A 15,376-nucleotide genomic window follows, 5' to 3' on the forward strand; every position below is an offset into this window, starting at 1 on the left:
TTCTTTGGGGCAATGCCCCGCAAAAGGCCCTTTTAAGGACCATTGGCAGTTTAGTGTAGGCTAGGGTTTTTATTATTTTGGGGGGGCTTTTTTATTTTGATAGGGCTATTAGATTAGGTGTAATTAGTTTAAATATTTGATCATTTCTTTTTTATTTTGTGTAATTTAGTGTTTATGTTTTTTGTAATTTAGTTAATTGCATTTAATTTATATAATTTATTTAATTTTAGTGTAATGTTAGGTGTTAGTGTAACTCAGGTTAGGTTTTATTTTAAAGGTAAATTTGTATTTATTTTAACTAAGTAGTTATTAAATAGTTAATAAATATTTACTAACTAGTCTACCTAGTTAAAATAAATACAAACTTAGCTGTGAAATTAAAATAAAACCTAAACTAGATACAATGTAACTATTAGTTATATTGTAGCAAACTTAGGGTTTATTTTACAGGTAAGTATTTAGCTTTAAATAGGAATTATTTAGTTAATGATAGTAATTTTTATTTATATTTATTTTAATTATATTAAAGTTAGGGGTGTTAGGGTTAGGGTTAGACTTAGGTTAGGGGTTAATATATTTATTTAGTGTTAGTGATGTGGGGGCCCCAGAGGTTTAGGGGTTAATAACTTTAGTATAGTGGCGGAGGCGACATTAGGGGCAGCAGATTAGGGGTTAATAAATTTATGTAGGTGGCGGCGGCATTGGGGGCTGCAGATTAGGGGTTATTAAATTTATGTAGGTGGCGCCAACATTGGGGGCGGCAGATTAGGGGTTAATAAGTGTAATGTAGGTGGTGGCGACATTGGGGGCAACATATTAGGGGTTAATAAGTATAATGTAGGTGTCGGCAATGTCGGGGGTGGCAGATTAGGGGTGTTTAGACTCGGGGTTTATGTTAGGGTGTTAGGTGTAAACATAAATTTTCTTTCCCCATAGGAATCAATGTAGCTGCTTTACGAAGCTTTACGCTCCGTGATTTCAGGTGTTAGGCTTTTTTTTAGCTAACGCCGGGTTTTTGCAAACCTGTAATAGCAGCGCTATTAAAGGTGAGTGGTGGAAATAACTTGCAAGTTATTACCGAGCCGCTCATAACGCAAAACTCGTAATCTGGCCGCCTGTATTTAGTTTTTTATTTAGTTAACCTCTTAAGGACATATGACGGAATATTTCCGTCATAAAACAATTGAGCAAACTGAAAGCTGTGTCCTTAAAGGGTTAATAATTGTAACTTTAGCTCTATTTTAATTATGTTAAAGTTAGGGGGTGTTAGGTTTAGGGTTAGGTTTACGTTAGGGTTAGGTTAAGTGGTTAATATAGTTTAATTTAGGTTGTTGCAATGTCCGGGGCTGGCGGTTTAGGAGTTAATAGGTTTATTTAGTTGTAGTGATGTGGGAGACCATAGGTTTAGGAGTTATTACCTTTATTTAGTGGGGGCGATGTCGGGGTGCGGCGGAATAGGGGGTAATAGATTTATTGTAGTGTGGGTGATGTTGGGGTGCGGCGGAATAGGGGTTAATAACTTTAGTATAGTTGCGGCAATAGATTATGGAGCGGTAGATTAGGGGTTAATTGTTTTATTTAGGTGGCTGCGATATCGGAGGGAGCAGATTAGGGGTTAATAACATTATGTAGGTGTTGACAATGATTAGGGGTGTTTAGACTCAGGGTTTATGTTAGGGTGTTAGGTTTAAAAGTTAGTTTTTTTCCCCCATAGACATCAATGAGGCTGCGTTATGGAGCTTTTCATTCCGAAGATCGCAAATGTTAGACTTTTAACTGACCCGCTCTCCCCATTGATGCCTATGGGGAAAGCGTGCACGAGCAAGTCAAAACTGCGCTTAAATTGTGTGCGGTATGGAGCTCAATGCAGTCATATCGCATGCACAAGCCGACTGTTTCAAAACTTGTAATGGCTATAGGGGGTTAAATACGCGCATAACTCGTAATCTAGCTGATAGTTCTATTTTGAATGACAATAGTGCCCCCCTTATAAACTGCTCTTGTAGTTAGATCATTATTGTTTTGTAGCTGTGTTCAATGCAAGATGTTCATCTCTAGTTAGATTTGTAATTTAATTCTCTAAGATTTTGTAAATCAGACTCAACTCTTAAAGAAAATTTCCAAATGCTGCCCCCTGCTCTGAATTGGGTAGAATTCTGATTTATTTTTGAAAGCTTTACCTTTCTTATTGGATACTTCAGCTGTATTACCCTCACTATCTAAGCTTTTCATGGTTGCTACGTCAGCCTGTTCAGAAAAAGACATTGCATTCCTGTCCGATGTCAAAACAGACTCATTAGTACTGGGTAACAAGTTGTCCCCATTGGTATCACTACCTTGGAAATGTTTTCGAAGTATTATATTTCTAATGAGTCTGTTAACATCAAGCATTGTCTGAAACAAACCAAGTATGGAACAGGGTTAGCCTTTAGACGTCTATAGTGTTCTTTTTTAGTTCTGAGAGTTAGAAAATCCACAAAACAAATAGTGAAAGTATATTGCAATGTTTTTTTTTTACTATACATAACTAAACAATTAGCATTTAAATGCCTCTTAGCACAAAATCAATTTTTTTACGTCACAGAAATTTAGAAAAGGTTAATTTTAGCGTTGGCCACCTGAGTATTTAGCATTTAGGGAAATAAATAATATGAAAAAGAAAATGAGCTTAGGAAATCTTGTAAACCACCTTGCTAGTAGCATTGTATGATGCTGAGGTTTTCCATTTGTCTAGAGGGAAACATTACCCATAAATCCTGCTTAAATATTTCAAAGCATAGGGACACTCAACATTTAACCTTTCACCTCTGTACAAACTGTATGTGCCAGCTGTATGCCTCGTCTTTCTATAGCATGCTGTTTAAACTACGCAGAGAACATCTGTCAAAACTTCCCTACAGTTTTCTCTTGCAGGGTATCTTTATTTGAAAGGTTAAGAAAGAAGCCTTTGCAATGCAAATATTGGAATCTGGTTCCCCTTTTATGTAGTGTAATCTGGAAAGTGCCCCAACAATTGTTCATCTAATGAATAATGCATTATCTACTCCCACATGTAGTGATACTGATCTGAGGACAAATCTAGGATTAGCAACTGCCTTCTTAGTCAGATATGACTGATGCCTTTTTATTCCATAAAATGTATTTTTTTTTTTTTTTGCAAATCTATTTAAATCATACTGAGATACAACGTGAAATATTTGATGAGCTGACAGGATTTATTTGTTAAGATTTCAATTGCACAAAATACGTGTTAATACTTGAAAACAATTTTTTAATTACATTATGTAAAAGAAGATAGAAATAAGATACAGTTTTGGATTAAAAAACAATTGACAATTGTTCAAATAAATAAGAAAAAGATTGTAAGCTTTAAGTTTTATACAGAAAGTATACATTTTCTACATAGCAGCAAAAAAAATATCACTGAGAAAATAGTATTTTGCCACAGAGTTTTAATAAAGAAAACTGGTATAGGTGATATAAATTATTTCTTCTCAATATTTAAAATTAGGAGTCTTTATCCATGGAATTACTGAATGGATATTATTTTTATTATTAATACTAGAAAGCTTTTGACTATGTCACTTTAAAGCGATATAAGAATACACAATCTAATTATTTTTTTTTTGTTAATGCATTTTATTATTTTTTTATGGTTTTTTTTTTTTTTTTTAGCTATTTGTTTTACACATCCTCGACTGTTTCCTACTAAGTAAGGGTTTGGATGTTTGTCTGCTACGCAATTTTAACTTTAAAGAGCAATGGGTATTGCAGCATCTGATTGGCTGTACTAACATCTTTAAAATCTAAAAAAAGGGTTGTTGCTATGGCAGGTTGGCTGTACGGACCAGCAGGGAGCACCCACCGGACTACAAAAATTGGTCTTGCAAAATTTTGAAATACCATCCCTTTCAATATCATGATTGCAGGAAGTACTTGTGGGGGGCCTCAAACCCCTTTATTCATTTTTAAATAACCTCATCCTACCGTTGTGTAGAGCACTTAACATGTAAAAAAAAAAAGGTGCTACTTTGCCAATTTAAGGCAACTATCGCGAGTGCGTGATAATTTGGTGCTCCACTTGTAATCTAGTCCTAGATAAATGCTAGATAGAATGGTGTAGTCAAAGCATAGATTAGCGTGAGATAATATTCAGTAGTATTTTTTTTAAATTGTATTAGTGAAGCAGCCGCTATCGTCATGTTGGTGACAGTTACAAATAGACAACTTGAGTGTACAGCAAATGACTGTGGAATACAGCATGTACATCTGATGTCTGCTCTTCAACTTTTAACTAAAATCCCACAATCTTCAGAGATTAAAGGGACAGTCAACACCAGAATTTGTGTTGTTTAAAATGATAAATAATCCCTTTATTACCCATTCCCCAGTTTTGGACAACCAACACAGTTATAATAATACACATTTTACCTTTGTGATTACCTTGTATCTAAGCCTCTGCAGACTGCCCCCTTATTTCAGTTCATTTGACAGATTTGAACTTTAGCCAATCAGTGCTCACTCCTCTGTAAATTCACGTGCGTAAGCTCAATGTTATCTATGTGAAACACATGAACTAATGTGCTCTAATGGTGAAAACCTGTCAACATGCTTTCAGATTAGAGACGGCCTTCAATGTCTAAGAAATTAGCATATGAACCTCCTATGTTTAGCTTTCAATTAAGAATACCAAGAGAACAAAGCAAAATTGGTGATAAAAGTAAATTGGAGAGTTGTTTAAAATTACATGCCCTATTTGAATCATGAACATTTTTTTTTGGACTTGACTGTCCCTTTAACTGCAGGAAAGAAGACAAAATAAAGAATTCAAATATCAAATATTACTTCTTATAATTAAAAATGTTATAGTACAATCTCAAACTTTTTTTAAGCTTGATAGTGACTTTTGATAATAAATATGCCCGTGGAAGTGTTGTTAGATTTGATTGCTCGTGTCTGTCATTGACCATGTTTTAGATAAATTATAAGGAATAGGGAGGGTTAAAAAAACAAGTGTTATAAATATTAATACTATTTTATAAGATTTTTTTTTTTTAAATTACTCAGTAGAAATTAAAATACTATGGATAAGGCAGATGAAGGAAAGGGTTAATAAGGCTATCAATATGTGCAACTTCTTTTCTGTTTCAGTGTAGCAACATGGGAATACTTAGATCTTAGCTGAGAAAAAATAAGTAAGACACATAGTTAATCCTTTTGCAATATATTATTGACCCTGCAGCAGCATTGGGGTCAGGCCACAGAGCACAAAACAGATTGGAACGTGTAATTGCATGGTGAAAAAATGAAGTGTGAATTATATAATTGTTAAAGGTTTTCAGCTGTGTTTATAGTGTCTAAAATAGCTGTTAAACGCTCAACAAAATGAAGACATGAAAATGTTACATTTCCCAATCATTTTTTGACATGTTTTCCCCAGGGAAGACAAAAAGGAAGAACAGCTTTATTTAGTTTGCAGCTTTTTTTTTTTTTTTTTTTGTATGTGTGTTGCTCAACAGTGTATTTAAATATATTTTTGTAATATCATCTTTATTGCTGGATTTCTCGTATGTCATTAAACACAGAGTGTCCAGTATAAACAAATGAAGTATTTGGCATTATTATTAATATTATTATTATTACTATTTTTATCTTTATTTGTAATGCGCTGATGCGGCAGCGCTTTACAGGGAGTGCGATAAATTTGTAAGACAGGGGAAGCAGAATAGGGCAGAGGGATAGGACACTGCTCCTTAGAGTTGTCAATTATATTAATTATAGTTTAATACAAATATATCTTTGGTAGTTTACTTTTAAAATGTCACCTTTATAATGGCAATATTGAAAATGTCAGTTGAAATGCTGCGAGGATAAATGCTCTAGTTATGTCAGTAACATTTAAATATGTTTGTGTGTTGGTATTGTTTATGAACAAATGTTAAAGTAAACCTGTTTATTTTTTATTTCAAAACTAATATGAGGTTCTTCTCTCTTTACAAATGGTTTTTAAAGGGGTCTAAAAGTGCTAGCCGAGGACAAACTAGCAGACATGAATGAGGTGCTGGCCATGGGCAATCTAGCAGACATAAATGAGGGGCTGGACATTGGCAATTGAGCAGAACATGAATGAGGGGCTGGCCATGGGCGATCTAGCAGACATAAATGAGAGGCTAGCCAAGGGCAATCTAACAGATATGAATGAGGGGCTGGCTATGGGTGATCTAGCAGACATGAATGAGGGGCTGGCCATTGGCATTAGAGCAGAACATGAATGAGGGTCTGGCCATGGGTGATCTAGCAGACATGAATGAGGGGCTGGCCATGGGCAATCAAGCAGAACATGAATGAGGGGCTGGCCATGGGCAATCTAGCAGCAGATGAATGAGGGGCTGGCCATGGGCAATCTAGCAGACATAAATGAGAGGCTGGCCAAGGGCAATCTAACAGATATGAATGAGGGGCTGGTCATGGGTGATCTAGCAGAACATGAATGAGGGGCTGGCCATGGCTGATCTAGCAGATAGGAATGAGGGGCTGGCCATGAGCAATCTAGCAGACATGAATGAGGGGCAGGCCATGGGTGATCTAGCAGAACATGAATGAGGGGCTGGCCATGAGCAATCTAGCAGACATAAATGAGGGGCTGGCCATGGGTGATCTGACAGAACATGAATGAGGGGCTGGTCATGGGTGATCTAGCAGAACATGAATGAGGGGCTGGCCATGAGCAATCTAGCAGACATAAATGAGGGGCTGGCCATGGGTGATCTGGCAGAACATTGAGGGGCTGGCCATGGGTGATCTAGCATACATAAATAAGGGGCTGGCCATGGGTGATCTAGCAGACATAAATGAGGGGCTCACAATGGGCGATCTAGCAGACATAAATGAGGGGCTGGTTATGGGTGATCTAGCAGAACATTGAATGAGGGGCTGACCAGGGGCGATCTAGCAGAACATGATTGAGGGGCTGGCCATGGGTGATCTAGCAAAACATGAATGAGGGACTGGCCATGGACGATCTGGCAGAACATGAATGGGGGGCTGGCCATGGGAGATCTAGCAGACATGAATGAGGGGCTGGCCATGAGCAATCTAGCAGACATGAATGAGGGGCTGGCCATGAGCAAACTACCAGAACATGAATGAGGGGCTGCCAATGAGCAATCTAGCAGACATAAATGAGGGTCTGGCCATGGGTGATCTGGCAGAACATGAATGAGGGGCTGGCCATGGGTGATCTAGCGGACATAAATAAGGGGCTAGCCATGGGGATCTAGCAGACATAAATGAGGGGCTGGCCATGGGCAATCTAGCAGACATATATGATGGGCTGGTCATGGGCGATCTAGCAGACATAAATGAGGGGCTGGCCATGGGAGATCTAGCAGAACATAAATGAGGGGCTGGCCATGGGTGATCTAGAGGACATAAATGAGGGACTGGCCATGGGTGATCTAGCAAACATGAGGGGCTGGCCATGGGCGATCTAGCAGAACATGAATGAGGGGCTGTCCATTGGGCGATCTGGCAGAACATGAATGTGGGACAGGCCATGGGCAATCTAGCAGATATGAATGAGGGGCTGGCCATGGGAGATCTAGCAGAACATAAATGAGGGGCTGGTCATGGGTGATCTAGCAGAACATGAATGGGGGGCTGGCCATGGGCAATATAGCAGACATAAATGGGGGACTGGCTATGGGCGATCAAGCAGAACTTGAATGAGGGGCTGGCCATGGGCAATCTATGAGAACATGAATGAGGGGCTGGCCATAGGCGATCTAGTAGAACATGAATGAGGGGCTGCCATGGGCGATCTAGCAGAACATGAATGTGGGATAGGCCATTCGAGATCTAGCAGAACATAAATGAGGAGCTGGCCATGGGCCATCTAGCAGTTATAAATGAGGGGCTGGCCATGGGTGATGTTGCAGACTTAAATGAAAGGCTAGTCATGGGTGATCTAGTAGAACATGAATGAGGGGCTGACCATGAGTAATCTAGCAGACATAAAAGAGGGACTGGCCTTGGGCGGTCTAGCAGAACATGAATGAAGGGCTGGCCATGAGCGATCTAGCAGAAAATGAATGAGGGGCTGGCCATGAGCAATCTAGCAGAAAATGAATGAGAGGCTGGCCATGAGCGATCTAGCAGACATGAATAAGTGGACTGGCCATGGGCGATCTAGCAGAAAATTAATAAGGGACTGGCTTGGGTGAAGAGCTGGCCATGGGAGATCTAGCAGACATAAATGAGGGGCTGGCCATAGGCGATCTAGCAGAACATGAATGATGGGCTGGCCATGGGCTATCTAGCAGACATAAATGAGGGGCTGGCCATGGGCGATCTAGCAAACATAAATGAGGGGCTGGCCATGGGCAATCTATCAGAACATGAATGATGGGCTGGCCATGGGCGATCTTGCAGAACATGAATTATGGGCTGGCCATGGGGCGATCTTGCCGAAATAAATGATGGGCTGGCCATGGGTGATCTAGCAGAACATGAATGATAGGCTGGCCATGGGTGATCTAGCAGATATAAATGAGGGGCTGGCCATGGGTGATCTAGCAGAATATAAATGAAGGGCTAGCCATGGGCGATCTAGCAGAACATGAATGATGGGTTGGCCATTGGCGATCTGGCAGAAGATGAATGATGGGCTGGCCATGGGCTATCTAGCAGAACATGAATGAAGGGCTGGCAAATACAAATACACATGTATGTACACATACACACACATACACATATTTAGAATTTAGACATATATATATATATATATATATATATATATATATATATATATATATATATATATATATACATATATATATATATATACATATATATATATATATACAGTAGAATCTTTATTATCCGGAACTCAAGCAACCGGCACTCTCAAGCAATCGGAAAAAAAAGGAAACATGTATCACTTATCTGCTACACTAACCCTTGTTCACATTCATTAGAAAATGGATATAGGGACAGAAATAGACTGCAGCTGTTACGATTGCATCAGCTTGGCAATCAGGGCTGGCTATCTTGTGGCGGCTTTAACTTCTTGGTACAGTATCCCTCTGTCATGTATACCTCTGTGGGACGAGTACTGTACTTCCGAACCAGAGCTCACACTACCGGCTGGCAAGGGAGAGCCCAATGGGAGGATCCACAAAGATGCTCAATCAACAACAAATTCCCAGAATGGCTCAATCTCTTGCTGAAAACAATGCGTTTATTTAGGATAAAATACAAGTGTTTATCCTAAATAAACGCATTGTTTTCAGCAAGAGATTGAACCGTTCATCTGCGTTATAAAACTAGAGCTATTTTTAATTGTGACTCTCAAGCAACCAGAATTACAGTTATCTGGAATCTACCAATCCCCATGGGTGGTGGTTAATTGAGAGTTTACTGTATATATGCACACATATACATACATATAGACATACATGTACACACACACATTTTATGTTTTCCCAGTCAAATACCTTGTCATATACCATATCCATTTTAACCCATAAAAACATTTTTAATATGTTTTTTCTTAGTAGAAGGTGTGTGTATATATATATATATATATATATATATCCTCCATGTGTATCTGCACTCACAATGTCATATAGTCAGCAACCAGGGTGCCAGGTCAGTATTATTCACAGCGATCTTCAACAAAGGACTGCACTCACTGGGTTTCCAAAAACATTCTTATTTATTAGGTAACGTTTCGGGATTCACAGATCCCTTCCTCAGACCAGAACAAACATACAACTGAACATAGTGATATATAAATACTTTAAGCCACACCCACCACCAAATCAAAACAGTGAATTGCGCCAAAAATAGGGTTGTCATGGTGATAACCCCTATGTATCTCAGTGTAACCAAACTACTAATCCCAAAAAGATCAACTACAATTCAGTAGTGTACAGATGCTAACATAACCATATGAGTCATTATATATGTTACTTTAGTAAATACTTATAAGACATCTATGAGTCCCTGTTCAATACTAATTTATATCATTAGATTAGTGGCAAAGGTAAATTAAATGGTATCATAGTTAATATCAAGCATTCAATCACATAGGGTAATTCTATACCTATTAGTTTCTAGCATGAATATAAATAGCAATATTAAACATGCAGTTACAGCGGTAATACAGATGTGTCAGATCATATCCGAAATATATTAATCACTCAGCATAATGAATTAGTGTTGTTGGTCCGTTCTAGATCTTATGACAATGTGGGCCCTCCAGATTATGTTAGCGGTATTGGATGTACAAATGTCAACTCATGTTTATACCATATGTGCACACAAGCATTATGTAGGTATCTGCCCTCATATCTTCTGAGGCCTAACACAAAGAAAAAGGCACTTACTTTCTATTAGCACATGTCCTAAGTGATGTATAGGTAGGATTGTATCTGATCCTGGTATGAGACGCGCCCCCAGTGAACAGCTCCTGTGTCAATAGTGTCCGTTAGCCTAGCGCATGGCTAATTAGCATACGCCGATGACGTATGCGTGTGTGTTCACGCGTAGTCACGGTAACCCTGTTGCCATCTATGCATAGCTAGTTTACAGTCCACATCGGTTATTGCGCTTATGCGAGCTAGGGGAAAATTGTTCAAAGCTGAGTCATATTTCAACAGTCCCATTTTATAGCGCCATAACTTAGTGTTTAAAAAGGACAAAAATAAGGTGTATATACTAAATGGTGTAATCTGTCCTATTCGGTGCCATGATCTATGCACAGTCCCATAACTGTCATACAGCAATTGTTAGCGATGGGGAGAGATGCATATATATTAAGTATTATACTGTATTCCTACCATAATGCTAACATGTGTGGTGGCAGTTTATACACAACAGGGTAATCCATATTGCATTTAAATATAGAGAAAGTATACAAACATATAGACCTATGTTTAAGTAATAATAGTAAAGCATAAAACCTTGTGCTTGGACCCTCAGGTATCCATACAGTAGAACCTCAAATTCTATCATTGGTTCACTGTTATAAGTGGCAATCAAAGTTAATCACTGACAACCTTAGCTTATTAACAGAGGCGAGTTATTAGTGTAACATTGGTACTCTAGACATTCATTGGTCCAACCACTCAGGTAATCCATGTATTTGGTTTTTACCCATTTTTATATAGGTTCCATAACCCATATGCCATGTACTAATGTGGCCTGCATGTCCCAACACACGGGGACATGCAGGCCACATTAGTACATGGCATATGGGTTATGGAAGGGTACCCCAGATACTCTGGGACTGGTTGAAGGTCTGGTTGTGGAACCTATATAAAAATGGGTAAAAACCAAATACATGGATTACCTGAGTGGTTGGACCAATGAATGTCTAGAGTACCAATGTTACACTAATAACTCGCCTCTGTTAATAAGCTAAGGTTGTCAGTGATTAACTTTGATTGCCACTTATAACAGTGAACCAATGATAGAATTTGAGGTTCTACTGTATGGATACCTGAGGGTCCAAGCACAAGGTTTTATGCTTTACTATTATTACTTAAACATAGGTCTATATGTTTGTATACTTTCTCTATATTTAAATGCAATATGGATTACCCTGTTGTGTATAAACTGCCACCACACATGTTAGCATTATGGTAGGAATACAGTATAATACTTAATATATATGCATCTCTCCCCATCGCTAACAATTGCTGTATGACAGTTATGGGACTGTGCATAGATCATGGCACCGAATAGGACAGATTACACCATTTAGTATATACACCTTATTTTTGTCCTTTTTAAACACTAAGTTATGGCGCTATAAAATGGGACTGTTGAAATATGACTCAGCTTTGAACAATTTTCCCCTAGCTCGCATAAGCGCAATAACCGTTGTGGACTGTAAACTAGCTATGCATAGATGGCAACAGGGTTACTGTGACTACGCGTGAACACACACGCATACGTCATCGGCGTATGCTAATTAGCCATGCGCTAGGCTAACGGACACTATTGACACAGGAGCTGTTCACTGGGGGCGCGTCTCATACCAGGATCAGATACAATCCTACCTATACATCACTTAGGACATGTGCTAATAGAAAGTAAGTGCCTTTTTCTTTGTGTTAGGCCTCAGAAGATATGAGGGCAGATACCTACATAATGCTTGTGTGCACATATGGTATAAACATGAGTTGACATTTGTACATCCAATACCGCTAACATAATCTGGAGGGCCCACATTGTCATAAGATCTAGAACGGACCAACAACACTAATTCATTATGCTGAGTGATTAATATATTTCGGATATGATCTGACACATCTGTATTACCGCTGTAACTGCATGTTTAATATTGCTATTTATATTCATGCTAGAAACTAATAGGTATAGAATTACCCTATGTGATTGAATGCTTGATATTAACTATGATACCATTTAATTTACCTTTGCCACTAATCTAATGATATAAATTAGTATTGAACAGGGACTCATAGATGTCTTATAAGTATTTACTAAAGTAACATATATAATGACTCATATGGTTATGTTAGCATCTGTACACTACTGAATTGTAGTTGATCTTTTTGGGATTAGTAGTTTGGTTACACTGAGATACATAGGGGTTATCACCATGACAACCCTATTTTTGGCGCAATTCACTGTTTTGATTTGGTGGTGGGTGTGGCTTAAAGTATTTATATATCACTATGTTCAGTTGTATGTTTGTTCTGGTCTGAGGAAGGGATCTGTGAATCCCGAAACGTTACCTAATAAATAAGAATGTTTTTGGAAACCCAGTGAGTGCAGTCCTTTGTTGAAGATCGCTATATATATATATATATATATATACATATATATATATACAGTATATACATATATATATATATATATATATATATATATATATATATATATATATATATATATATATATATAGGATACAAGAAGAAAGGCGAGGACTCAGGAACTTGAAGCCAGGTGACTTTATTTGATATACAAAGGTGAGTAGCACTAACACAGGTGTGCAAGGGGTGCTAGATCTAGATATATATATATAATGTGAGTAATATTTTTAATGTGCTTGTTTTGTGCAACTTTTTTTTAGCCCTTACACTTTACTCTAGGTCTTCAGGTATCCTATTACTTTGAGCACAACTTTTGTTTGCACTCGCGCACAACTGTTTACTTTCAACTTGTGATATACACATTAGTTTGCTTATCCCTTCCTGCATTAGCATTTGTAATCTAGCCCTATATGTTTTCAAATGATTTACAAATCAAAGGGACATTATAGTTCAAAGAATACATGCTCTAATTTATTATTAGTTAGCACAGGTAATATAACTAGCAACTTTTGCAATGGATTTACCTTCACAAAAGGGTTAAACACATAGTTAAAGAGACACTATACATTACATTTCATGAAACTACCATTTTGGAACCTAGGTTACACTGCAGTTATCTAAAATGTCATTTTTGTACTATAATGTCCCTTTAACTCTTTATTTGCATAATGCTAAAAACAGCTATAAATATATCTATTAAAACTGTCACTATTGTATTCTTTAAAACCAAGTCTAAAACTTTGCTTTGAGTTCAATGTTTAATTTGGCTAATTACACATAATTAGTTCATCCACTTTTTAATTAAAATGATTCCTTATGAATATTTCTTTTTGGCAGGCTCTTCGGAACCACTGGGAATTGTGCAGCTTGCAGTAAACTGATCCCTGCATTTGAGATGGTGATGCGAGCCAGAGATAATGTTTACCATTTGGACTGTTTCGCCTGCCAGCTCTGCAACCAGAGGTGAGAACGGAGTGGGTCGCTAACAGATAATACAAACTAACAATTGTTGCAGGAAGGAGAATCACAGCTTATTAGCTCGCTGAGACAGTGACGCTCACACCTCCGTCTTTTCCAATCCATTAGTCTTGCAGGACTTGTTTGTAGCATATTTATATTCAATTTGAAAACAGAAAATGTTTTTTTTTTTTTTTTTTTTTAATGGCCACTGAGTAAAAATGGTCATTAAATCCAAAAACAAAATCTTCATTACTTAGTTAGAACAGGCAATTTACTTCTATTTTAAAATTGGATTTGTTCTCTTGGTATCCTTTGTTAAATAGCATGGCTAGGTAAGGTGAATCAATGACAAGATGTGTATATGTTCAACCACCAATCAGCAGCTAGCTTACAGTAGTGCAATGCTGCCCTGAGCCTACCTAGGCATTATTTAAAAAAAAAAGGATACATAGAGAACAAATCCAATTTGATATTAGAAGTAAATTGTTCAAAATTGCACGTTCTGTCTAAATCATGAAAGAACATGTTTTGGTTTTCATGTCCCTTTAATGATTCTAGGTAGGTCATGTCATGTGTTTGTAGCTGTGAATAATGCAAAAGCTGCGGCCAGCACTCCCGTCTCCAATATGTGACACGTGTCCGGGGTACACTTCAAAGTATCAATAGCAAATTTATAAAAGAAGGCACTCTTCATGTTTTATGAAAAAATGTGATGTTTCAATCGTAATTTACACATTATATTATATTTATTAATAAAATAAATGTAGAAAAAAGTGTTTTAAGGTGATGTGGTATATGGGTATATGGCAAAGTGTTTGACTGGGAAGGTATATATTACTCTCTCTCTCTCTCTCTCTCTCTCTCTCTCTCTCTCTCTCTCTCTCTCTCTCTCTCTTTCTCTCTCTCTCTCTCTCTCTCTCTCTCTCTCTCTCTCTCTCTCTCTCTCTCTCTCTCTCTCTCTCTCTCTCTCTCTCTCTCTCTCTCTCTCTCTCTCTCTCTCTCTCTCTCTCTCTATATATATATATATATATATATATATATATATATATACTGAATATATATATATATATATATATATATAGCAATAAAGCAATCTTTGTTATGCCATTTCATTATTTATTGTGTTCATTTTTCCTGTAAATAAAATCTGAAATGGAACTTTAAAGGAACAATAAACACAAATTGTAAACCACATGCATATTAACATTCATATTTAAGAATAATTCTGCAATGAAAACTGCTGGGTTTTTTTGTCAAAAAAGTATATTGTTTTTGTTAATTGATTTCCCTGTCACTCAGAACAAAATAATCTGTGCTAACCAATTACGAAATAATATTCAGATATAGCACAAACTCTGGCAGCCTTGGGTAGTCTTCCCTCTTGTATTCCCTTAAAGGGACATTAAACACTTTGAGATGGTAATATAAAATTATAAATTGTATATATAAAACAACTCTGCAATATACTTTCATTCTTTATTTTGTTCTCTTTTCCTGTAATTCCATTCTAAAATTGTGAGCTTTTCAGTTCCTGTTAGAAATGGAAGTGCAAAACACTGTTAAATCCAGCACAG

General features: G+C 37.4%; 1 protein-coding gene across 1 annotated transcript in view; it reads left to right on the forward strand.

The window, feature by feature from the left end:
- Positions 1-15,376, forward strand: part of LMO1 (LIM domain only 1) — a 123,076-nt gene that overhangs the window by 60,738 nt on the left and 46,962 nt on the right. The window contains exon 2 of the mRNA XM_053688937.1: positions 13,680-13,805. Within this exon, the coding sequence (XP_053544912.1) occupies positions 13,680-13,805 (126 nt within the window). The remainder of the gene's footprint in view (positions 1-13,679; positions 13,806-15,376) is intronic.

The sequence above is a fragment of the Bombina bombina genome, chromosome 7 (assembly GCF_027579735.1).
Source record: "Bombina bombina isolate aBomBom1 chromosome 7, aBomBom1.pri, whole genome shotgun sequence".
In the NCBI taxonomy this organism is placed as follows: Eukaryota; Metazoa; Chordata; class Amphibia; order Anura; family Bombinatoridae; genus Bombina; species Bombina bombina.